This window comes from Pezoporus flaviventris, unplaced genomic scaffold (assembly GCF_033815535.1).
Source record: "Pezoporus flaviventris isolate CSIRO_AGI_PZ_B2104156 unplaced genomic scaffold, CSIRO_AGI_Pfla_v1 ptg000006l, whole genome shotgun sequence".
NCBI classification, from domain to species: Eukaryota; Metazoa; Chordata; class Aves; order Psittaciformes; family Psittacidae; genus Pezoporus; species Pezoporus flaviventris.
Genome location: NW_026892554.1, coordinates 2583098 through 2609997, shown reverse-complemented (window position 1 = coordinate 2609997; position 26900 = coordinate 2583098). Strand labels below are relative to the sequence as shown.

The 26900-nt window shown below is 42.4% G+C and overlaps 1 protein-coding gene across 3 annotated transcripts in view; it reads right to left on the bottom strand.

The window, feature by feature from the left end:
• The window catches only part of MEGF11 (multiple EGF like domains 11), a 265958-nt gene that overhangs the window by 88702 nt on the left and 150356 nt on the right, over positions 1-26900 (bottom strand). For 2 of the 3 annotated variants that reach the window (XM_061446583.1, XM_061446582.1), the window contains 3 exons: positions 8828-9074; positions 7095-7215; positions 1992-2128 (listed from right to left, as the gene is read on the bottom strand). In XM_061446583.1, coding sequence (XP_061302567.1) covers positions 1992-2128; positions 7095-7215; positions 8828-9074 — 505 coding nt within the window. Of the gene's footprint in view, positions 1-1991; positions 2129-7094; positions 7216-8827; positions 9075-16472; positions 16532-26900 lie in introns of those variants that run through there. The other variant, XM_061446584.1, reaches the window with a different exon arrangement.

The following is a 26900-nucleotide window of genomic DNA, read 5'->3' as shown; positions in this document are numbered from 1 at the left end:
AATGTATGTTCTTCATGAGACGATGCCCTGCGGCATTATTTAGGACTTACTGACTTAGTAGCTAAAGTGTATTTACATTTTTATTGTGGTTATTCAGAATACCTGTTGTTCTGAAGAAAATTTTTTCAGTGCCTTGTATAATTTAATAGAGAACACTACCTTGTTGTGCAGCAGCATTCTCCTGCTATCCTTGCAATTACACTGTAACACTGCAACACTTGCATGAGATCCAGAGCGTAAAATAGACTTTAAGCTACAACAGTGCTGACTACTCTGTCTCATTGTCCATGCTGTATGAACACCTAACTAGGGAAAGCAATTTAGGCTTTTAAAGACCTTGTGCCCACTGCTGTCCTCACTGAAATCAAAGGGCAATGTGCCCTCAGCAAGCTGTAGTTAACAGCAAGGTAAGGGTTTGTGTGCCTGTGGAGAGCAAACCATCACAGGCAGCATGCTGTCCCAGCCCAAGTGAGAGGCCAGACTCCAACTGAACATAACGAGCCTAAGGTTTCACTTCCCTACTTGAAGGCTGATTAAAGACTGATATATAAATATGTTTTAACCTTCTGAGAACCCATTTGAAAGGTGGGAATTTCTAGGCTATTGCAGCTTCTCCCTGCTGCTAGAAAAGCTTTCCAAACTGACAGTTCACTGAACTTTCTTCTGTTCTCATTCATCCCTCCACCCTCCTGCATTTCTGCTCTTCAGCCTCTCCTTTCAGTGCCTACATTTTACTTCCCTGCTCCAGGAAGGGGTAGGTGAGCTTTCTACTTGCCACCTCCTTTCCTCATTCCCAACATGAGTTATATTGGCAGTTGAGCAAAGAAGCTGGCTCAGCACTGGGCTGCTGCTGGGAGCTCCTGACAGCTCTCACAGTTTTGATTCACCTACAGCCAGAAATCAATCTAGGTCTGCAATAATCAAATGAGGAGACTTAGAGAGAGAGGGCCTGTGTCAGCTTCCTGAGCATGGCCAAAACTTGGGATTGACACGGGGACAACTGGGGATTTACATGCGGTCACCAGTGTAAGTGTCCAGGCTGCACCGTTGCTTCTTTTAGTGCAATTGTCTCCAAAAGGAGAGAGAGAGAGAGAGAGCTTTTGTTAGCAACAATAATTAAATGGTACCCAGTGGCTGAAATCACTGTCTCCAGGTGGAAGATGGGAGAAGAGAGACACCCTGATGTCTTCTCCACTAAATTAATTTGAAATAATTCATATTTCCACCATAGTCAACCACATGCAAATCCTGATGTCACCTCAAGAGCCACCTCCAACTACCACTGTCTATAAATGGGATCGAGGAACTTCCACGTTTAATGGGGAAGAGCACAGCCTTCTGAACCCTGAAGGTCAGTCTCTTTGTGTGTTATAAAGACCTGATGATTATACAATGAAGCAAGAAACGAGAAATTCCAATGAGCAGGGCTAAGCCAACATGTGCTGCAATCCCATCTTGACTTTGCTGTGTAGTCATTTTGCTGAATCCACGACACCTTTGTAGAACAATATTATCACCTCCTCTGATAGATTTATGGGTGAAGGCTCTGGTTTATAAATTCTGAGGATTTATCACCTTTTGTTGGTGCCTGAGATGGATCAGTGCTGCAACAGCACAGAAGGGGCTGAAGGAAGCATTAAACTGCTGCCTTGCTCACTCTCAAGGATATTAATTTATATAAATACAGTTCATTTACATATCTTGTAAACATGCAATGCTCCCTATTAAATTTATCACTGTAAATATCTAAATTAAATGTAATCCATTAGATTTTAAGTTATATTAAAAAAAAAACCTGTAAGTGAAGAGAAGTGCCAATAAAAAGTAGTAACATTACCACATTTATACTACTCGAACTGCTTCAGAAGGATGAACCTAACTGGAACAATGGAAACATAGCACCATTTTTCAGAGAGTGAGATTGTTCTAGAAGGGGTGTAAATATTGCCAATCCATGGTTAAAACTAAAGGCTTTTGGGGCTGATTTTTACCTGTCTCCTATATAGCCAGCTGTGCAGATGCATTTTCCTGTCACGGGATCACAGTGTCCTCCGTTGTGGCATGGGCAGTCCTGGCTGCAGTTAATTCCAAATGTTCCAGGAGGACATGGCTGTGCACACACCAGCCCCTGGTAAGGTTGGAGAAAGAGCAATAGTTCAGTCAACATTCATAATGCAGTAAATGTCTATATGCAGCTTGGGTTTTTATCGCCTTTCTCGCTAAAACTAGATCTAAGTGTAGTGGCAATATTCTTTCTGTTTAAGATGGGCTAAAGACAATCTCAAAACCTAAGGGAATACTTAGGAAGAGAGGGACTGTTGGAATAGCTGCACCAGGAGGATGAAGTTCTGCTAGTTGTGATAGCCTACAATGATCTCCCCTGTTCAGACAGCCCTGCTTCCACCAAACATGAAGACCAAATACAACTGCTGGAGAAGTCCCCTACTGCTTTTCAGATCCTGCCTACTTCATCCCTTTACTCTTATCCAGCCTTATCTCTTCAAGCAACACAAAATGGTACCTGCCAGGGCTTTGTCTAAGACATGGAGAGGACAGCACAGCAACCGGAGACTGGGATAGCTGCAGAAAGCCACCAGTGATGACATAAAAGCAATTTGATTGTCTACATCAGCAGTGCAGCAGCCTTGGCCAGAAAAAGTGATTTTGTACTGGAATATCTGCCTAATCCCCCAACACTGCCTGGATGCATCATCCAACATCCTCCCAGCCCCTAATCCCCAACTTTGGAGCCACATCTCAGTCCCTGACCTGCTTCGATTCCACTTTTTGCTGGCCAAATCCCCATCTCTAAGCTGTTTCCTCCTTCCCCTCCCTGCTTAACCATCACTGAAAGTCAAGAAAAGAGACTGTCACTTTTGCTTGTGCTCCCTGGCACTGCTCATAAGGAAAAGCAGTTGCTGGGCAAGACCTATTCCAGCTGTTCAGCCCTAGGGCAGAGAATGCTTACCATAGGCTGTGCCTTTGGAGAATTTATCTGCCAAACTCAGGTGGTTTTCCCCCAGGTATCCCATAATATCCCTACCAAGTATCAAGGCCTTACAGGGATTTCCCAAGACTTTGTTAGAAGTTGTATGAATGTTTTTTCATATGAACAAACACAAAATCTGAGACTGGCACCCAGCTGAGGAGCTTCAGCCAAAACAAGTCTGGCAGTGCTGTGATCTGAAGATGGGGTCCTATAACGGGAAACGTTTGGCAACTGCAGCAAGTGGTGCTGCTGCCAGTGCCATGCACAGTGCCCAGCATCTGAGAGAAACAGTGGGGTTCTGTCCCTGTTATTGCTTTGTTTTAATCTCTCAGAAGTCTTATTTCCCCAACCAAGCCCCAGGGGCTCTGTGTTGTGAACAAGACACGTATTAGACACAACTTATACAGAACATAAGCCAGGAACATAACAGCTGCTTTCACTCCTTGGGGTTCTTGCTAAAGCAGTTTGGGAAGTTTAGCAATATCAACAAGCCCAAAGTGGAGAGGCTGCTCTTCAATGTAATCACAAAACATACTTCAAGCCTTTCCCAGCCAGTGAGAGGTGGCTCCTTGGCTGTTAAATGGACAGGTTGGCCTCAGATCAAGAACTTTCAGATTACAGTGTTAAAAACCTGGTGTCTCTGGACTTGAGTGATACACAGCACTATAGATCTGGAAATGGAAGTGTCCATTTATCTTGGTAATAAATACTTTCTCTCTGCACGTCGCAAAAGCAACAGGATTTCTATCAAAAAATGATGAGAAAGCAATACTCTGTGATGCATCCCCCCAGAGCTGTGAGCATCTTTAGGCATACTTTTTGCATTAATATGTACTAAAGGAATCCAAACCATCCCTCTCTGGAGAATCAAATGTCAGACCAACGTTTCCTGCTGCTTATACATCTAATCAGTAAAGTTCACCCCATCAGCACCTTTTTTAAAGCCCTGATCTCATCAGCTTCTGCTTTTGACATGATTTCCTGTATTATTACCATTTTGTAGCAGAGAAAAGATTTTTTTCTGCTCCATTTTCTCTCAATCCCATGTTTAAAATCCACAATGAAAGGAAGAATAGACAAAAAATACAAATTACAGTTGCTTCCTAAAGCCCAGAGCAATGAGGAAGAAGTGATTGGCAGAATGCGTTGTATTAACATGGCACCATGATGCAGAGCCTTGAGGATGGGATCTGGGACCCAGACAGGGTGTGTTGCCAGTGACTAATGTTGTGTCATGTAAGGGAAGATTGTAGCTTTCCTGAGCAGGCAGAGACTCCTTCAAAAGTGCTTCTGAGAAGCATCGTAAATGCTAAATTTAACTTTTCTCCCTAGTTCCTGAGAGTGCTTGGAGAATTTAATACTGCAAATGAGAAAGATGTATAGAATTAAACCTGTAAATTGTTAATGAGGCCCTAAAGCAACCACCCGCCAACTCCCACAGCCACAAAGACACAGAAGTGGAAAAAGCCCAACACTGTAGTGGGCTGGAAGGCACATTTTGTTGACTGGTTCAACAACATCTGCTGGGAGTCAAAATCCTCTTGGTGGAAAAAACATGGGACAGTAAAATCCTCACAGGACACAGCTCCTATAACTTGTTGTGCTTCTGGGAGAGGCTGCACTGGGTGGGAGGAAGCAGGAGGAAAGAAGTATTACAAGTCATAAAAGAACCAGGCTTTGAAGATGACAGACCCAAGGAAGAACCCGAGAACCCAGAACTTCTCCTATTCAACTTACTGCCTCCCCTTGCAAGTCCCACAGGCAGCCAAGCCCCTGAGGGAGCTGAACTGCTGTTAATAAACCTATCCTAGGAAAGGATAAAAGTTGCAGCTCACCCAGCAGCAATAAAATCCAAGTATAAATCCAGGGAGAATTCTTTCCTTCCAACGTGATGGTATATTCAACACATCCGTGCAGTCTCAAGCCTCAAAATCAGCAAGTAAAATTCCTGATGTCAAAGCAAGACTATCCACGGTGTGAAATAAAATGAATTCTGTCTAGCAAACCCATCTCGCTTGCTCATTTACAGCCCACTCATGTCTCACTTCCCAACCCATTCCCACCACCAAGAGTTAAAAATATAGCATGAAGAAAGTATTTTCTTTCTCTGTGTGTACTGGATTACCAGCTTTTCATTAAAACCCCGGAGGGACCCTTTATAGTTAAAATCTCAACATTTACAAGCTGAGTGCTTTTACTTATAATTTCAGTTTCTTTCCCCGGAATACTTGATCTCTCTCTTCAGTTTTAAGTTATGCTTGTTTCAAACATCAATTGTTAACTCTGGGGTTTCTCTGGGGACAGAGCAGCCAACAACACACTTTTCAGGAATGTCTCTCTGGGCCACTAAAAATGCAGAGAAGAAACTCCAGGCTATAAGGAACAGGGCAGAAATGTGCAGGAATACACGACCATAGGTGCTGTGCAGCCCCAGTGCTGCAGCTCTTCTTCAGGGTCTATGCTGCATCCTAAAGGACCCCTAAAAACTTCCTGCTCTCTTCTGACTTCTCACCTCTTTAGTGACTTTTAACTTTGCAAAAATAGAGAAAACTCCTGATAAAATATGGATAAGGAAGAGTACAGCAAACCAACTCAGATCCTGAGAAATACTGGCATCAGAATCATTGAATCCCAGACTGGTTTGGGGTTGAAGGGACCTTAAAACTCATCCAGTTTCAATCCCCTGCCACGGGCAGGGACACCTTCCACTAGAGCAGCTTGCTCCAAGCCCCTGTGTCCAACCTGGCCTTGAGCACCCTCAGGTGAGGCGCTCACCCTCATAAAACATATTTTTATGTTAATCCCTTTATTGATCACTTGTAGCAGTAGTGCCAGAATGGACTGATCAGCCCTCAGAAATAATCTGAATTGCTTCCTTTGTGCTTTAGCTCCAGTACTCTTTCGGAAAGAATCTTTGCTTTGTCTCTGCTGAATGCCAGTGGAGGGTAAGGTACAACCCTCTTACTTAGAAGCTATGCCTACTTTGACACTTGAAATGGAATAGCATCACCACCATCTTTGCCATGACTGGCCAAGTTAGAGACTCCAACTCTCCAGTTAGGAAGAGATTTTCCATGCACAGCTTTCATCAGAAATTATGGGCAGCAATCTTCCTCTCGCATGTTGCTGCCTGACAGCCACCAGAATCTTATGGTTGGTACTTTTAAGCTGAAAGCAGCTTTGTCATCAAATGGAGGCAGCATTTGCTCTACTAATCTACTAAAAGAATATGAACATCTCTCTCTGGTCTTAAATGTTTCTACAGATGCAAGGCCACATCAGAAGCCACGGCTGTATGATGATCTTCAGGGTCTTCCACATATTAAAATACAAAGTCACAGCATTTGTATGCATTAAAATCCAGCAAGATTGCCAAGAGACTAATTGTTAGATACAGGAAAAATGCCAGGAAATTTAGTACAGCTAAATGGTGTGTGTGGGCCTGTGAGACTTGGCAACCCCCAAGAGAGTTAATTATTACATTATTGATAAAGTTGAGGACTTTTAAAATGTTTGGCCTTGCTTTCTTGACACAAGGGATTAAAGGTTAGGGCAATTTGCTCTCTCCAGTACAATGCCTGATGCAAGCAAATCTATTGCAATCAATGGGAATTATGCCTGAGTAAGGACAGGACACTGAAGCAGTCTCTGGTGCTGTGCATAGTGCTGCTTTCACAACTGCCCAAGCCACTGAATTCCCCTTTGCTTTTCCCTCTTTCCTGAAGGGGAAATGGGACAGTGCCTTCGACAGTGTCTAAGGCCGCAGGGAATATCCAAGGAACTGTAATTCAGAGACACATTCTCCTACGTAGAAATGTAATAAGTAGAATCATCATAGAATCACATAATGGTTTGGGCTGGCTCACCTAGTTCCAACCACATGCCAAGGGCTTACTGTTTGTTTAATACCGTGGTAATAGCTACTTAGAGTGGTGGCCTGTCTATGTCAGTGCTGTGCACGTGTAACAAAGGTGGTCCCAACTCCAGAACTGTTAGAGCCTTGTAAGAAATACACATCACAAGCACATAGAGAAGGCTTCTCCTGAGACACTGAACAACTAACTTCCTATTCCTACCTCTAAATGAGTATGAACAAAGTACACACCGTCCATCCAGGAGGACAGGAGCACTCTCCAGTGATGTGGTGGCAGACTCCTCCATTCTGGCATGGGCAGCGCAACTCACACTGAGCTCCGTGGCTGCCTGGGGGACAGCGTTCTTCACAGCTTTGTGGAGGGAGAAGGAGCAAAGAAGAAAGAGATCACTGAAAAGAACTCAGAGAACACAGTAAATGAGGAACGTCCCCAACACAAGTCATCATGGGAGTCCTTATGTACATTATGAAACCTCAGCAAGCCTCAGCTGGCATTACAAACTACCCAAGATTTCTTCTATTTCAGTGGGATTTATTTATGTGCCATGGATTAAGGGCACTGTAAGGCTGACACATGTGTGTAACATTTATGCACATAAACATTACATAGTCACTACTGTGTTAATATTTAGTAGTGACTATGTAATGTTAATCATTTAGTCACTACTAAATACATTTAAGTCACTACTAAATACATATAAGTCACTACTAAATACATTTAGTCACTCCTAAATGTTAACATTTGCAGTTTAAAATGGACTGGCAAGAACTCAGCATCATTTAAAGGCTATTTAAGCTCATTTGGTCTCTCTCAGTATTCATGGGAGGCCAATGTAAGGTTAATCCCTGCAAAAACTAGTGTCTCCTACATTTGCACATTGGTGCTTTCCAGTATTACTTCTTCCTGTAACCCCAGATTCTGGAAGTGCAGCAGGTTCTTCCCCTAACTGACTACCCTCTGATGAAGATGTTCATACATGTCAGGGATTGGCCCTGCAAGTACTTACTGCTGAGAACTGGCATACTAATGCCAATGGGACCACTGTAATAGTCAGCAGAGACTTTAGCAGTGAGAGCTTCCAGGGCTGAGGTCACAACCCTATGAGGAAATCAGGTACTAAATAAAATATTCAAGAGGTCTATCACTTATTTATGATGGTTAATATTATCTTTATCTTTTACCTTCCCCTTTATGCAGGTCAACAAATAATATTAGACTGCAGAAGTATGAAGTCACCTGTAACAGATCTCCAACCAAATTCTAAACTGAATTCTCTTTTCCCCTTAAATAATTTTGAAAAGCATAATTACTTCTGAAACTACTGAAAGCTCTCTAATGAGAAGTGATGTTACCCTGTGAGCAATGTGAAACGAGGAACTATTGCTTGCTGTCCTAAAATTAATATGCGGATTTTGTGAGTCCTACTGGTAAACCTTCAGTGTGGTGGATGGGGACTCAGCTACATGATTCTTGTTAAAGTTAATAGGAGTCACACCGCTAAATCCCTGCTCACTATGCTTAAAATTTACCCCCTAGATAGTAAGCTGATATAGTTAGCAGCAGCGCTTCCTCAGTTAGATTGAAAGTCAAATAAACTGGGGATGGTAAGTCCCATTTGGTACTGCATTGGACTGCTAATGACTAGAATGTCCAATTGCTTATAAAAACATAACTGTAATTTGGATTGTATTCACATACTGAATTACGAGCAGGTACAACTGTTGTACAAGCTGGAAGATATAATGGATTTTTAAATCCACTTTAGCACTACATTTTATTTTATAATGCAGATGGGTATAATAAGCAGCAAAAAAAGAGCCTGATTTAGTCTCAAATTCTGTTACCCGATTTCTAGGAAAGGAAGTGTACAATACACAGACTGTGTGAATTTTGCCGTTGTGTTAAAAGTGGTTAAAGCAGGGTTTAATGATGCAGAGTAAAATCCACCCATCACTGAACTTACAATACCCCGGTGTACCCGGGAGCACAGTGACATTCTCCGGTCCTGTGGTCGCAGGTGGCTCCGTTGTGGCACTGGCACTCCAGCTGGCAGCCTTTGCCATAGGTGCCAGGGTCGCAGAGCTCCTCACAGCGCCAGCCTCGGTACCCGTCTGCACACACACAGGCCCCGGTGATGGGGTTGCACAGGGCCTCATTCTGACACTGGCAACGGTTGCTGCAGTGGGGTCCCCAGTGGTCGCTGTCACAACCTGGAAAACACACAGTCATTTACAGGGTGATTAGGAAAGTGCATCACAAGCACCTCATCCCAGCCCCCTGTGCTCAGCTTGGGAAGCAGGCAGAGGCTCTGTTCACACCAGGAGCTTTCTCCAGTTACCCCCCTGCACTTGTATTACATCTAAATTTGAGGACTTTGTTTAACACCCTTATTGGATCAGGAACTAAATCTTTTAATATCCTGTTTCTTAGTGCTCTTAGATAGCTGAAAGGAATGAATTTATAGTGGAATCAGATGCAGAGTATCACATCCTGACTGCAGCGTAATTAATGGCAGGCAGTATGGCCACTCAAATCTTGTAGATTGAATAATGTCATCAAATACTGTTTCTTTGCACTCGTTCCCATAAGATAATAAATACGGTAATCAAAAGAAGGATTTCTTTGGTGATGTTTTTGGGGGTTTAGGGGTTTTTTCTTGGAGTAAGGAGATGGTAAGGAAGAAAATAACACTGGAGACGGGATTTCCTGAGGCTGACCAGGCTTAGGGTGAAGGTGTGGAGTGTAGATGTCACGTAATTTCTGTGCTGATACAGTTAGCACTATACTAGCATTACACTAGTACATACAGCAGTAGCATGTACATAAAACAACATGTACTAGTGATACAGAAGGACCCCAAACCCTACAGTCAGTGACATGGGGTAGAGGTTCCCAACGGAAACAACCAAAGCACAGTGGGTACCCTCCACATGACAATCCTGCCTGATCCCTCCTCCTTGTGTGTGGACCACAGGCAGCATAAGAGAGGGAAGTCAGCAATATAGAAGCAGTCTGATCCTGGCTTGCTATAAAAACAGCAAGTGGCACCTGCAAAAACCCCCTTTAAGATGTACACATACTGAACAAACAGCTCAAAGCAAGCACCCAGAGGTTAAGCTTTTCTCAGTAAACTTACATGACTTCAAACTGACAGAAGGGAGATTGAGATGGGATTTTAGGAAGAAGTTCATCTCTGTGAGGGTGCTGAGGCGCTGGCACAGGGTGCCCAGAGAAGCTGTGGCTGCCCCATCCCTGGCAGTGTTCAAGGCCAGGTTGGATGCAGGGGCTTGGAGCAAGCTGCTCTAGTGGAAGGTGTCCCTGCCTGTGGCAGGGGGCTGGGACTGGATGCTTTAAGGAGCCTTCCAACACAAACCATTCTAGGATTCTACGATTTGCCAAAATGGTCACCTACCCACCGCTCAGTAGCCTTTCAATACAGCTATGTCAAGGGTGAAGAAAATCATCATTCTCATCAGAACAGAGCTGCTGGCAAAATTCCTGCTGAAGACCCAACTACAGATCATTTTCCAGGTACAGCTGGTTTTGATTATACCAACAATTCTTCTGCTAACATAAAATCCACCGCCGTGCAGGGCGCGAGTGTCTTCACAAACTCTCTTTATTTGCCAACAAGAGCGCTAATCCCCAGGTGACACTGGCTGCTTCGAAGGCCTGGATCTCTGCTTCCAAACTTAGCAAGGTAAATGTAAAACCGACTTAATGCTGGTGCTCTTGCCCTAGAAATTTCATAGCTCTCTCCTTCTACAGTCCATGGCTATAAACCCACACAGAGTGACCGTATCAGTTAATTTTGGCAGTATTTTTGTCCTTCTTCATGAGAAGCAGGTTGCTACTGGTCCCTGAGAGGATGTTCAACAGCAAAGGGAGAGAGCCTTCATTCAATTTGCACTGCTGATTGCCAGTTTACAAACTTCTGTTTCTTGAGCAAGTGTTAAAGGCCAAAATAAACCCGTAAGAAGACAGTTACAGGGTCTCCAAAAGGATCTGCAGGGTCTTACAGGACGCAGAGATGGTTTCATGTCCTGCAGAAAGCAGAACACGCAGTGTACCCCTGTGCCTAATCCTGGTCCTGCCTCACGCAAGATGTTTTATTGCTTTGCCTCCTCTTTCCCACAGCTGTAAACAGTGATGATAGTTCTGCACTGACACCACTGGGAGCCGAACAAACAAAATCTCACTCTTTATAAGTCTTAAATTATTACTGAGAATCTGTGGAAAGAGATGATCCATCTTTATTTCATATAGACACTTGCTAAGGCTCTGTAAGCCTTCTGGGGCAGGGAGCAAATCTGCTGGAGCTGATGGAGTTCCCCAGCAATTTCTGTTCCAGAAACACTGATTTGTTTTCTGCAGAACTTGAACACCAAGGGATGCAGTTCTGCACCTCCACAAAGGGTACACATCTGAACCACAGCCCTTTGCATCGGGAAGTGGAATGTGGGAATCAAACTTAACCCTGCCCGCTTCAGGGACTTGGTTCCTACCTCATCACACCTCGCTTCGAGACCTGACTGCCAGACTGTGGGCTAATATAATTCCAGATGCAATTAATTTGCTTAATAGGAATAAATAACACTCACTAGAACATGTGAATTATATCCCTGATTTTCTATGCCTCAGGTGAGCGCTCCACCCATCAGATTTGTCTGCTCTGTTTGTGTTCTTCACTTTGCAAGAATGTGAAGGAGCGAGAAACCCTTTTATAGGAAGGGAAAACCATTTCCCATCATCAGCTCAAGCATCTTATTTCCCATTTACAGTGTCTGCCCTAAACATAGCTCCTTTTATGTAAGTCAGTCTCATTTGAACACTTATTTACTATATATACATATTTGGTCACATGCTTGTTTTCTCCCTGTACCAAATTTCACTCCACAATCTAGCCAAAGGGAAGAGCAAAATGCTGAAGGAAAGAAGAGAAATTCCTCTAATTGGTTTTAAGATCATAAAAAACTGCATCTGGATAATAAAAGAAGCCTGCTGTGACCAGAAAACCAGCTGGCAGTTAGACAGATTCTTCCACAGGCTTCTAAGTACAAGACATCAGTGAACACACATTGCAACATTCAGTATGTTTAGACCAAAGTAGCTAGCCAGAATGTTTTAACTGTCTATGAAATAAAAGAGCTTCACATACCAGATAGCTACTCAGAATGTGAATTTCATGGGGATTTACTAAAGAGAGGACATAAAAATGAGGATTAAAGTACATCTGAATGCTCATGGAAGAAACTGAAAATACAGAATTACAAAAAGATGGGGCTTGTACCAGGTCTCATTTACAATGCCCGATGCGGCCTTTGCACTTGTTAGGCTTCTTTTTATGTTCCTAAAACTAGTAGCAGGTTTTGACTACAGTTCTCTAAATGGTTTGAAACTAGAATCATGGTGTGTGTCTAACCAAGGTGAATATGGTGTGTGTATCTAACAAAGGTGAATATAGTGTGTGTGTAACCAAGGTGAGCATCCCATTGTGCCTCTGGGGACAGGATCCTATATACACACTGACAAGTTGGTCTCTTCTAGATTTAAGTCTTTCCCTCAGATGGTAAAGGTTTTCTGCTTTCAGCTATCAGTTCAAACCCTATTCATTTCATGCAGTATTAATTCATCCACTGCCGTTTAATTGCAAGGGGTATTGAGTATAATTCATTGGCAACGTGTTAGTGTAAAATCTGTGATACTGAAATATCATCCTCACCTGATTTTACACTGCAGCAATCTCACAGGAAAATAAGATCTTTGTTGCTCAAAGTTTACCAGTTCCTGTTCGCTTTCTTTTCCTGCTTTCCTTTAAGCCCCATGTTGCAGTGACAGTCTGTGGAGCTGCAAGTAAATTCTTTACCTATGTGATTTCATTGCGACATTATGAGCTATTTATATTGAGATAACTCATACGTCTGCACTGTGGTAGCCTCTGAACCTTTATAGAGGTAGGCAGATACAGAGTTGATGATAAGCTAAATCCAAGTACTTCTCAAACAAGTAATTTCACTGAGCTCAACAGGACCCCTCGTGTGTGAGACTACTCAAGTGTGTAACTAGCTGTGGGACGAGGGTCTGGTAGTTCCTGTTAGAAAACTAACAAACAGGAGAAAACAAAGACTTCAGCAACCAAGACATACTTTTTCTATGCACATCAGAGTGGTAAATCCTAGCTGGTGTGTTATAGTGATTCCTGTTTCTGAGACACAGGGCAAAGCAGCCTCAGAGCCATGGAAACTGCTGCACTTCTGCACTTCAGGATCATTGGAATCCCTTCTATGGCTGCAGAGAGGCCATTCTAAAATACAACCCAGGCCTAGCACAGTCTGGTCCTGCTCTTTTTCATAGTCCCTGTGTGTTACTATAATGGAGATAAATAATAACAGCAACACCATGTGAACAGAAAGCTGATTAAAGCTTACACAAGTGCTACACTGTAAATGCATATGCCATTAAAAATGTCAAAATGATACAGAGACTTTAACTATACCATCAATAAGAAAAGCAACCTGAGAGTGGTGATGTCAGGGAGGTACAAATGCTCCCTTCAGACTGCATGGATGTCAATACCATGAGAGATGAGTCTGAAATAGCCAGCGCTCCCCTGGGAGATGTTACATTAAAGGGAGCTGCCATATTTCAGGTCACGTGTGAACATTCCCTGGCAAACATGCTAACTTCCTCACTTTTTCTCCTTCAAAAATATGACTGGAGATCAATTGCCACCAATAAAAATGAACATAACTGTAAAGGACGATGCTGGGTGCCTCAGCATAATTGCAGTTGTCTGCATACAGTAGTCTGATGGCTGAAAGAGTCATCCCTCATGGAAAGCTTGCTCAAAACGGGACAGTTTTTCTTCCTCTCTGCATCCCTACCCCTAACTTGGAAGCCTCAGTGAGGGCTAATTGCAGCCAGCTCTGCATATCCAACACTAGTCATGCATGACATCCCGTTACCAGTTCTGTCCTGTGGAATGCTCAAGGAAGACACACTGGAAGTGCTGCTTCACTCCCAAAGAGCTGTTTTACCCTCTAGGAATGGTCAGTGTGCTGTGTTCTGGGTCAACAGAGCTGCCCAGTACTGAGTGCAGCAGCACAAGGTGGCCAGCAACAGGGCAAACACACAAGTCTGAACATTTAGCAGGTAAATAAAAGCTCTCCAAAGGAAGAGATGACATTTATCAAGCAACTTATCCCAACAAGACAGGGTCAAAAGCACTCTTCCAGTGCTTTTCCACCCCTGTGCAGACACACTAAATATAAAGATAGCATCTTCTGTCACAGCAGCACCAGACTCTGTGGTCTTAGGGTCCATGATTATGTTGTTCTAGTTAGCATAAGCCAGTTTGTGTCTGTTTTTATTGCTGTGTTCTGGGCATGCAAAGTCAGCAGCACACTCATGTACAAAAGGCACAGCTGAAAAACACTGCGCAGTTGATTTTCACAGCCGAAGAACTCTGGATCCTCTTTGGCTGATGGGGATTGTCAATGACTCCATGATTTAAAGGAACTTTTGGCAAATCTGCTAATAATTTGTCAATGACCAATACTCTGGAATGCTTCCAGATTCGGTTTGAAATGTTTAAAAGAGATATTAGCCTTCAAAAATGCAAAGGGATAAAAGAGCGAACTTACTAAATCTGGGAGGACATGGTGTAACACTGGTTATTTTGAATTTATTTTGAAATCAGGACTATTTTCCCCCCTTAATATAACTGTACTGTAGAATAATTGTATGAATATCAATTGAGGTGAAATGCAGCCCAAACCCTGTGTGGGGTTATTTTTGATCTAATTCAGTTTCGGAATCCGACTGGCTTTTAAATGGTTGGCCCAGCTCATGCAAAGCAGGCAGGCAAAGAAACAGCAAAAGCTAAAGCACATGCATGTAGTGAATAAAAGAATGAAGCAATCAGTTAGCTTTTTATTCCCTGCACTTAGTCCGAGAATTACAATCCCTGTGTTGAGCTGATGTCTTCTCACTGTACAAACATGACTCATTCTGGCACAGCTCAACACCTTTGGAAACAGGAGCCAAGCCCAAAATGGGTGTGAAACAAGGTCCCTGAAGAGGGAATCCCCTTACAACAACAGTTCACATCACTTGGTGTTTGGCTCTGAGCAGTGCCGTGTCCCTCAAGTCCTGGCACTGCAGGCAATACCAATACACTTGTGAAAGCATGGGCCAAGGTACTGAAAAATCACTCCCTGATCTGCTCAATTCTAACCAAAAAAAAAATCCCATTTATCTTACAAGACTCTTTACCCTTGGAACTTCTAACCCATATTTATGAACGATGCTGTCCTCAAAAGTACCTACATTGTCAGAAATACCCTTCAAAGATGTTCTTACAAATGCTTAGAGACCAACATTCTAATTCTGTGATTTCAGAATGAGCTGATTTTCTTCTTCATAACCGTATCAAGACACTGACAATTCACCATGAGACAGCATGTCTTACTCAGGTCTTAAAAACAAGAGAGGTCCTATAACTGTCAAGGCAATGAATAGGTTGGATTTCTGTAAATAAATACTTTCTTGGGGGCAACCAAGTTACCAATGGATTTTAATAAATAACCCTGCTCCAAATATAATTTAGATTACCTGAACTGTGTCACAGGCATTTAGTTGGCAGCATTGGAAACATCCAAGGTCAGGCTGGACAGGCCTCTGAGCAGCCTAGTCTGGATGGACATGTCCCTGCTCATTGCAGGGGGGTTGGACTAGTGACCTTTAAAGGTCCCTTGCAACCCAAACTATTCGATGGTTCTATGATTGTTCATTTTCCTCTGTAAAGAAGCTTTGTCTGGTCCCTGACAGGTTCTCTGTTATGCAGAATTTACTGTCTCCAGTTTTAGCTTCAGGCTCACTCACCCTGTTGGTTTGAGGAATAGAGGTAAGGGAATTTCAGCTTAAATCAGTAACCTGGAGCAGTAGTTTTTGCTTGTTAAAGTACATTTTTATATCTTTTTCACTGACAAGCTGGGACACCTTCCATGTACAGAGCAATAGCTTGAAATCCAGCTGAGCACTGTCCCACACCCAGGGGTGTGCCCAAGTGCCCCCTGGGAAAACCTACCTGTACTTGATTGAACCATAAAGAACGTAATTTGAAGACACTCAGTACCACCTCTGGGTAATTCATTACCTCCATTCCTCAAAGAGTTCGTCTCTATTGAAAGCAATCAGCAATTAAAGGTTTCAGAGGCTTAGCAGGACTTCTCTTACGATTGTTCCTAGTAGATGCCATGGGGCACTGGCTGTTTAATCTCCATGTAGTAAGTGGTCCACAGAGATGGTGACAGCCTCTTCTCTTAGGCCATTACCCTCATGTCAGAGGTTTGTTCTAGTCCATGTCAATGGATGGTCTGTATATCAGCCTGATGACACCCTTGAAAGGATTTTTCATATGCTTTATTTTCTTTTCAAGGAACAACAAACCAACCAGGGACTAACACATATAAATAAGGCATCTGACTTATGAAGCTGGTGTCACAAAAAGAAGAAAATGTCAGATTAAAGGCTGGAAGAGCAGCAGTAATTCAGCACTTGAGGCAGTGAATTATGATATTCTCTTTAATTACGTGAGCACAGGCTACCATTTACATGCCCTGGCATTTTCTGCCTTCTGAGCTTGTAGCTTTGCAGCCTTGAGGTTCCTAAACATGGGGTTTGGTTTTCTGAGCCTAAGGACTCTGGATCCTCTCTGGCTGATGGGGATTTTCAATGAATCCATGATTTAAAGGAACCTTTGGCAAATCTTCTTCTTTCACACCCATTTCAGGCTTGGCTTCTGCACGTGTAAATATGAAGTTGTAAAACGACCCAACCAAGTGGCAAAAACCTGAGGTTAACCTGAGGCTGGCAGAACCTGCGATCAATCTCGTTTTCCAAGTTTATGGATCAGTCTTCATCAGACAGAAAGGAAAAGATGGGAAGGAAACATCAGCCAATTTTTCTGTAAATGGGTAGATTATTGTTCACAGGAGGAAATGAATCTAATTTTGTGTTTGTTTTGTGTTTCTTTTTTCTTAAAGACAGCAGAACAGCTTTTCATCCTTCAAGAAAGATTGTACTGATTCTCTCTGAAGTTCATTGTCTGAATCAGATAAGAAACATGTGGCTGATTCAGGCCCTGATTTAATCTCAAATGATGATCTCATTAGTCATTGACTTTCCAACATGTGGTACCTAATTCAATCACAGCACTTCACTTTATTTAGTATCCTCTGAGGAAACATTTTCTTTCCAAAGTAATCCTTGTTTAAAGAACATTCCTACAGTATTCTGTAGGATGCTTAGAACAGTTACCTATAGCTGTACACTTCTATTTTGGGAAAGTGAAAACAAAATCACTGTAATTCAAAGAAAAGTTGGGTATTTGGATGTCAGCCTCGTCAAATCCTGTAATGAACTCCATATATTTTGGAAGCAGCAAAATGGGAGGAACAACTTCTACTCCTGACAGATATCAAAGTGTTGCATTTTCAGAATTCCATCATGAGCTATTTTGACAGAGGCTTCAAAAGAAGTGAAAATTAGAACACAAAAAAACCCTGAGAATATTTCCTATTTCTTTTTGTAGAAATTACTCTTTGGTTTAATGAGCCTTTAACTCTACTGACAATCTCCATGTTACAAGGAGTTTAAAACCATGAAATACTTCATAAGGCAGCGACAACATTCTATGCAACACGAGCATTGTCTTGGTAGAATGTGTTTAGAGAAGATGCTGCATTCTTTAAAATGTTTTCTCAGTGTCATATTAATGGCAGGCAAAGTCTGTTCTTTAATTAGAGTTTTACTGTGGTGAATTAAAAAATACATGGGCAGAGTATCAAGAGTCTAATAAAACTAAATGAAGATATGATCTTTCCTCTGTACGAAACCCAGCAGTCTTTGCTCTGGCAAAACTTGCATCAATACTTCATTATTATTGTCTAGGACAGAACAGCAATAATAAGATCTGCAAGTAACTTACTTAGAAATTCTGATTTCCAGCTGGGTAAGACATTCTCTCTATCTCTCTCAACATCTATAATGGACTTAGATGTTTTCATTGACTATCTCATTAAATCTTCCTGTAGCATGTCTGCACACAAGTACTGTGAGTTTTGCTTCCAAGAAGAGGTAGAAAGACGTCTGGGTATCCCTAAAATACTGCAGAATGGGTATAGAGGAAGGAATCAAGCACCCTTCAACAAACAAGTGTTGGAGAGGCTGCCAGGGGGGCTCAAGAGTGGCAGCAGCATTGCTCCAAGGTGGTTCAAAGAAGACGATGAAGAAATTGAGGCCTTTTCACTGAGGATTAGGAGCTGTGGATACAACAGCTGTGCCTGGTGGGAAAGAGTTCAAAGGCTTATAAAAAGCTATGTGCAATATCTACTTAGAGCTACTTGCTATTCTAAATAGTGTATGGTCTTTAGCTGAGTGCTTAGAAAGGCAGGGCTGTGGGACAAGGAATAAAACCTCTTTCTCTTTTCAGTTAACGCCTGCCAACCCTGATCCAGTTGAGAGCAGACCCACAGGGCCAGACTAAAGTAGGTTAGGCCACACTGGATGACCTTCAGTCACATCCCCAACAAGCCCCCTGCAACAGGGCAGGAGAACATTGCCTGTCACCTGAGGAATCCACCATGCTGAAAGCAATCTGATTCCCCCACTGAAGTGACCTTTCCACCTTCTGTGACTGCAGAGTGGTGTTAACTGTGTAGAATCAAGTGGGATCAACCCCTTTTGGCAAAGCTCTCCGGGAGATGCGCTCAGCTCTTTATTTTTCACAGCACATAAACTGAGCATCGGAAGGTCACCCTGCTGATGTTTTGCCAGATATGCAATATACCTTTATTTGCAGTTAAAGCAGTGCTTAAAGAAGAACAGCTTCTTGTCACTGAAATAGCGAGTGCTGGAGAGCAGGCTCCTTCTCATTCTCATTCACACGCAGGGATGTGTCCCTTCACCTTTGGCTGTAGGTCAGCATGCAAATTGACATGAGTGAAAAGACTGGCTGATCAGTGAGTAAAGTGGTACTATGAAGATAAGCATATGGAAGAAATGCTACAGTTAGCTAACCAGCTTCCAATTACTCCATAAAGATTCACCTTCAAGGGGACATATAAGCACATCCCTCACAAGTAACCTAACACACAGGACTGACTCATCAGTCATTTCTAAGGTGATCAATAAAGCAATTTATTTTATTGCATTAATATGGAAAACCAAAGTAAACACTGTGGATTGTGGTACTTCCTTTTATTTCCAACAATGTAGCTGTAGAGTAAAGGGAACTGCTTCTTCCCCCTCACCACAATCCTGTCCTAAAGTTGACTACCTGTGCACTGCTTTTCAGGAAAATAATATCAGCTTAAAGGATGTTCTGCCCCAATAACTGAATGTAGGAAAAATCTCGCCTTCTCTAGTGTGAATTCTGTTACTTGAGGTCTTTGAGGAAGAATTAGAGCACCAGAAGGCCTGGTGGCCTTTGAAATAGGGGTGTCTTTTATACCTAAAACAGTTCAAAGGCTTAGAAAAGAGATGTGCAGGTATCCACACAAGCTACTTGCTGCTCTCTTTTCTTCTAGGCATACTTGAATCTTCACATGGCTCTTTAATGTTACCTAATGTCTTCAAGATATCTTAAATACACTGCTGTCTTCCTCTTATAAACCATTAATAGTAATGTCCTTTTCAGGCACATAAAAAGAAACAGGTTTTTTTCAGTCTTGCCCTGTGTAAGTCAGTAAAGCCAAGAATATTCAGTCAATCAAAACCACATCATAAGACTCAGCACAGTCTCTACAAGAGCTTGCTTATATTTGCCAACAGAAAATAGGAAGTGCAAAGCTATTGGGGAAGAAAAGGGGAAAATACTGAAATACTAGGATATTACATCCTCTTTTCATGTCACTCAGGCACTGAGGTGTGGGATGTTCTGATAATAAAGAGGTAATCAGAGAGGTAGATAAATGCCGCGTAACTTAAATCCCATGAGTCAAAGCAGGGATGGCTCTAAGTGAGTTGGGGATGGCAGAAGACACACACCCCAGAACCAGAAGAGTTTTCTGCAGTCAAATCCCAGTGTCCCTAAAGCAGCTCCTTATACTGCAACATTGCTGCAGTGCTTCTGCACCTCTTCTTTAGGATGATGCTGGGAGGGGAAAGCAGCCACAGGTCTGCTAACCTGATCCAGCAGTTTATACTCACATCACAGCCAGCAGCAAAATGAACAAGCCCTGAGTGCTGCAGAGGAAATGAAGATGCTGCCACTGCCTCCCTATGGCTCCCTCTGTGTAGCAGTAGGACTCTGGCTTCATTTCGGAGAGCTAGGCAGGAAGATAAAGTCTTGTCTCATAAATTATTGAGATTAGATGTCTAAACCTTGATATTTTATTTTGACTTCTGAACATGTTCAGATGCTGTTCACTGAAGCACAAATTAATGCCAATTTCTAAAGCAAGAGTTGCTCTAAACCGGGAAATGAAACTTTTTGTTGTGATGTTAAAAACAGACAATCCTTAAACTGCTTTACATCTTGAAAAATAGGATGATCAAAGCTGTTCACCCTCACAGGCAGTTATGGGTTTGCTGAACTGAAATGTTTTGACAAAATCCCAACCGTATGGAAGCGTGTGCTTTCGGAACAGCTTCACCAAGTGTGGATTGCTGCATCAAGCAGACAAACCTCAGGCAGGCAGAAAACAGTAAATCATCACTCCTCAGGTTTTTTTCCTCATTGTTTACCAACAAAGTGTTAGTGTCTCCAGTGTTATCTGTGGGTCAGCTTCAAAGAAAGCAGAAAAATGTACGCAGGAGCTCAAGTTTGGTGCTTGGAGGTTCAGTCTCACTTTGAGCAGTCCGAGGAACTGCCTATGTGAAACAGCTTTCTCTCTGGATTAATTGAATTTCTCTCTTTCTTAGTGACAACTGCCACTGAAAAGGAAAAAGCAAAACAGACATACGTGAATTCCTGGCTGGCTGGCAGCAGGGAAGCGAGCAGGATCTTGCTGGAAGAGAGCACAGCATCTGTGCATCAAGGCTTTTAAATGCCAGGTTTCCTGTAAGGTTCAGATCCCTACATTCTCCCAGTGGCAGCTGAGCTGTATTTCCAAAAGCCACAAAGAAAAAGAGAAGTTTTCAGAAGACTGCCATCAAAACTCTTCACTGACCATGACAAGCACCTTGGAGACACTGCAGTGCCCCTTGCAGCCAGGGAATTTCTTTCTGTGGACTATAATGACACAGGCTGGCTGTTGCGGGTTAAGTTAGTGCCACCTGGAAAACAACATTGATGCCACAACTTCAGGGTTTCCTTTACTGAGCAAGGTTCTCTGCTCACTGCAGAGTATCAGAGCAGAGCAAACACTGCAGGCACACATCAAGCATTAAATAATCGATGAGAAGAAAAAGACATGAGCCCAAAGAAGACCACTATGCTTGCTGATAAACAGGAGCCACCCAGGCAAAGGTTGCATACTGCCTTGTAGATGAATACTGCTGGTGTAGATGGGGATTGTGTAGTAGATGGTGATTTAGGAATGCTGCTGACACAAATACACAAATCTGATGACACAGGAAATTAGCATCCATTTGACTTCCCCCCACCTTTCAGAAGAATTTACTAAATATAGTTCACCCTTTAAATATTGAAGGATATCTGCAGAATGTTGTTGTTTTTGAAAGGGTTCTTTCCTGACTGGATTTTCCTCATCAGGTTTAGTAATCAAGTTGTTTTATTTGGAATGGATAATTATTAGTTGAATAATTAATTATTCAGAGTACATTGCTAACTAAAATTCAAAGTATGCTGGTATAATAAAATAAAATCGACAATATGCAACCATTTAGGTTCTAAATTGTGCAGTAAGATCAAAATGTGTAGGGTTTTTTGCACATCTAATAGAATTGCTGTCATCATCAAAGTCCCATACAAACACTGACTAAAACTCATGGTCCACTGATGAGTTAGAAAATACACTGTATCACCTTCTGTAGAAGGGAAACTGAAACAGCCAAATTACACTGAACTACAAAGCTACTCAGAAAATAAGTTGTAGCACTGAGATAGAACAGCTCCAAGTTCTAAGGTTTAAATTTATGCTATAAATACTTTATAGTGTATTTCTTCACTACATTTATAATTCTCTGCTGAATTAAACGTATGAAAAATTGTTCCTTTATGTGTACAGATATTAATTTAGAAGGTATTTTTCCATTTCTCATCAATAATAGTGTTTAAAAAGTGTAAAACTGGTATGAGCAACATCACTGGTACACAAACTGAAGTGGTTTGGTGCAGGATGTGAAATGTGAACATCCTGGGGAAGCTACCCAGCCACGAACGCCTGCTAACTCCCCACGGACATCAAGGAATCATGGAATGGTTTAGGTTGGAAAGGGACTTAAAGCTCATCCAGCTCCAACCCCTGCCACGGGCAGGGACACCTTCCACTAGAGCAGCTTGCTCCAAGCCCCTGTGTCCAACCTGGCCTTGAACACTGCAGGGATGGGGCAGCCACAGCTTCTCTGGGCACCCTGTGCCAGCGCCTCAGCACCCTCACAGGGAAGAGCTTCTGCCTAAGAGCTCAGCTCAGTCTCCCCTCTAGCAGGTTAAAGCCATTCCCCTTGGCCTGTCCCTACAGGCTCTTGTCCAAAGCCTCTCTCCAGACTACTTCTGATCTCCAGATGTTTGCCTTCAGCTGGCTCTAGCTCGGGCAGTGACACCAAGTGACACTCAGGCCACATCTACACAGTGCTGAGCAATGTGACTGTGGCACACACAGACCACCTGAGCTGGCTGCAGACCAGCTCGGGCAGGCATTACAGCAGTGAAGCTTCAGCTAAGTTATCTTTAGCAGGGGTTGGGTAAGACCCACCCAACACCCACGCTGACAACTTTGCTTAACTGCTCTTGCTACCCTTGGCTTCAGTAGGGCCAGGAATTGGGAAGGCTGGGTCAAAGTAACAGGGCTGTCTGCTGCAATCACCCCTCTGACTGCAGAGCAGACTCAACCTTAATAAATGCTTATTCAGCAGAATAAAATTCGAATTAAAGCTGGCTAAACCAGTAATCACTTCTTCAGTCAAAACAAGGCACAGGCTGGAGTGCACAGAAAAGGGGCACCTCCTGATCCAAGACTTTCCCCTCTGTGTGAATCCCATCAGCTTGCATCAAAAAAACAGACAGAAACTGAAGAAAACCCTGAAGTCTTTGGTTTACACAAATGATATATAGCAATTCCACAAAAAGGCTCCACTTTATATGATTCTCTCTCCTGATTTTACAGGTCCCAGCTGCACCGTTCTCTCTATAAAGGATTCTTTGGCCACAGTTTGTTTCTCTGTATTTTCTTCCATCACCATTACCACTTCTGGTGTCCTCCTTCACTCGGGCTTTAACAAAACCAAACCCAAGGTAAGTCACACAATACTTGCTGCAAGATTTCCCACAGACTGTGCTGGGACCTGCTAAGTTTTGTTCCCCCATCAATTGCCTGGGTGACAGAATTACAAGCTCAGCAAGGCAGGAGATCCAAAAGGCAGCAAAGGTGCACATAGAAAACTGCACACACAGAGAGTGCTGGGGCTTCTGCAAGGATTTTTCAATTCAACATTGTTAAAGGTAAAAAGAACTATGTTCATAGTGTACCAGAAGGACATGGCCTTATAGAGGCCTTGTAGCTAGCAAGGTTTAAAAGCTTTATTGTTCCGTATCTTGCATATATGCAGACTCCGCTATTTGGCACATCCTTAATTTCTGTCAAACTAAAAGAATTTGAACATTTTCTGTCAGGGAGCTGGTGTAAATCTTGAAGAAAGCTTAAAAAAAAACCTCTCTACTGTTGACTCATTTCACTCAATCTTAGGCAGATCTGAAAGAAGGAAGGCTTGAAAGCAACATTATGAGCCCAAGAATTATCAACTCTTGAAAGGCACACCGAAAATTGCACTGGGAGATGGGTATTAAGGTAGTGGAAATTATTGGGTCTGTGCACTTAACAGATTAAGGAGGTGACTTCCCACTGAGACTTGAGAACACAGGTGCACATAATTTGAAAACTCTGCATTTTTAACCTTTTCAATTTGCTAGCAAAGCAAGGAAGTTGTTGAGAAGCTGCAGTAAACATGGCAATTCAATCAGCTTCTGCCAGCCTCTATCTCCCGACTCTGATTCTTTAACCCAACAGGTCAGTCGGTCCTGGGAAGTCTCTTTGCCAATGAGCAATAAGCAGCTAAACAGAGCTGAAAGTAACAGGAACACTTTTTTAGCAACTGCCTAATAAAATCTCTTAATTTCCTGCAATGGTTCCTCTGGCCACCAACGCTCATGGTAGTTGTTGAAGCCAATGTGCTGTTCTCTGCTCTTCCTCCTAGGAATTGCAAGAGGACCTGTATAAAAGGGCTAAAGTCAACTTCTTAATAGCAGTCTGCTATTACTTTCTGTCCGTTTTTAAATACAGGGCCCTACAACCCACGACTGATGGGTGATAACACTCTTTTGTAAAAGTTTCTAAAGCATGCTAGATGTGAACACAGATTTCAAGGCTTTACTTTTACCTGCTCCTGTCAAGAGACTTCAGTTTACCTCTTAGACCCTATGGACTGTTGAAACAATTCTCATCTCATAATGCAAATACTCTGAATTCTATTAAAATCAAAACACACTTAACTGCCAAGCAACAACAAGCACATTTTATGCATAAACTGCCTAATTCCATCTACTAAGCTTCTGAAAAAACTAGTAATTGTAGCTCATCATAGCTACACCTAGAAAGATAACCTTGGAATGGATTTCTGCCTGCCCTCCAATTACAGGCAAACCACTGTTTACATCTCACTTAAGGCAACAGGACCCAGTTGTGACATAGGGCTACCACGCTGACAGCAATGCCATAGACATAACGAATAGTAGAGCAAAGACTCAGAAGGCAGACACACTAATTAAAATCCTGATCCACAGCCCACTGAAATGACAGCAAAAGACACCATTTGTTTTCCAAATGTAGCCTTATAACCTAAATGATCTTCAGACTTGTTGCAGCAACAGACAGACTAGCTGCCACCCACAAAATATTGGCAGGCTGAGTTTCAGTAAAGATTTGAAACTGTCAATCCAAGGCCCTGTTTTCTTAAGTCTCAATTATCATAGCGTTTTTCTTGTGGGAGATCTTCAATATATCCCATTTGGAGCACAGCTCACCCCAAGCAGAGCTGCCAGCATCCCTCCTCACAGGCTCTGACTGCTCGACTACATTCACCTTATTTTACACTATTCACACAGGTCCTGTAAAGTTCTTTATTGAGACTGAGTTTTTACAGCTTAATTTTAAGGCACTCAATAGATGTGGTCAAAGAGATCTGAAAGCCCCACGTTCTCCATATGTTCTCAATTGTCAGTAGGTCAAAACCTACTTGCTCAGCCCGCCTGAGATACAACGGGAAGGCTTTGGAATTAGGGCTTCTAACAACTCGGCTCCTCCTGATTCTTGTGCAAAGCACTCAATCTGTCTTGGCATTTAAACTAAAGACATTTTTATTTGCTGTTACTTTTGACTGGCCTTGGAAAGAACACTTCAATGAAATATCATTACTGTAAACACCTTAAAAAGCAGGTTTAGACCTAGAAAAACTATACAAATTTGATCACATTAATTATTTTCACTAGCACATCTGTCAATAATACTTTGATAATTCACAATGATCTAAATAATGCAGCAGTTAAATCTACAGAGCAGTGTGGTTTCACTTCAGAACCAAGGAATGCTTAGTACTGTTTTCCTCTCAGCATTTCACCACTCCACTACAGAAGAAAACACCTCCTGTTTTAATTTATAGCAATCATAATCAAATAGCTGAGGGCTTTTTTCCCACCCTCAATATTATAAGTTAGACATAGTGGAGCAGTTAAGATTTTTATTAGGTTTTGATCTCGCATTTTGTGAAGACTGGGGGAATTATTTTTTACTGAGATGGATTTCCCAGGTTGTCAGCCGCTTACTGCACGCTAACACAGGGAAAGGTATTCCTAAGAAAAATAAGCAGATTAAATATATAATAACAAAGGTGCCAGAGCTTACACAAATAAAGTCCATTACGATTCACAGTGGGCTAATGAAAAGCCATTGCGCAACACTCTGAAAGTATGCTGTGACATTAGGAACTACCGGAGAGCCTGCTGGCAGAAATCAATGGCAAAGCTTCTCTCCAGGGAATACTTGCACACTCTGCTCCTAAATCTCACCGCTGTGTGCAAATTTTTGAGCAAAGCTCAAAGCCATTCATCTGGTATGGCTGGTCCTAAAAGTCTGCCTTTCATAAGTCAGCATCTACAGAAGCCAAAAAGAAATGCCCAACATATCCCAGAAATAAGCAGAGACACGGTTTCTGTTGGCATGCACAGACTGGCTAAGGACCACTTAGGGCGGCTGTCTTAGATCACTTCATTCTTATCTTGTTAAGACTGATTCTTCCCAACCAATGCACCAGGAAGTTTTTCCGCATTCCAGATTTTATGTTATTAGTGACCAGCTCATTTTAGCAATCAAATCAGCACAAGTTTGGTAAAACTGTAAACTGTTTACCACCACTAAGTAGTTAAAGTACATTATACGGTACAGCACCACCAGTCACATATCTTCCCTAACCAGCTATTCTTTTTGCCTTCATGTCTTTCTGAGGTGTGAAAGCTCAGAGAAAATACGTGGCTGCAGGCTGAGCAAACCCCAGGAGTATGTAAACCCAAAGTATTCCTGCACTTTGATGCTGCTCTCCTCTACTGACCGTGTGCAAGCAGAACTGGAGGAGAAAACACGGGATGGAAAGTGTTAGATAGAGAAAAGAAAATCACTGAGAGTGGGAGGAAAGGAGAAATGTATGTTAGGAAAGAAAGCTGAGGGGAATAGGTTTAAAGAAAGAAAATAAACCCTACATAAAATCCAGAGAAAAACAGGGAGAAAAACAAACAGCTGAAAGGAGATGTGTGCTCCTGCTGTCCTTGCAAAGAGCATTACCAAGGACTCCCCGCTTTAGTG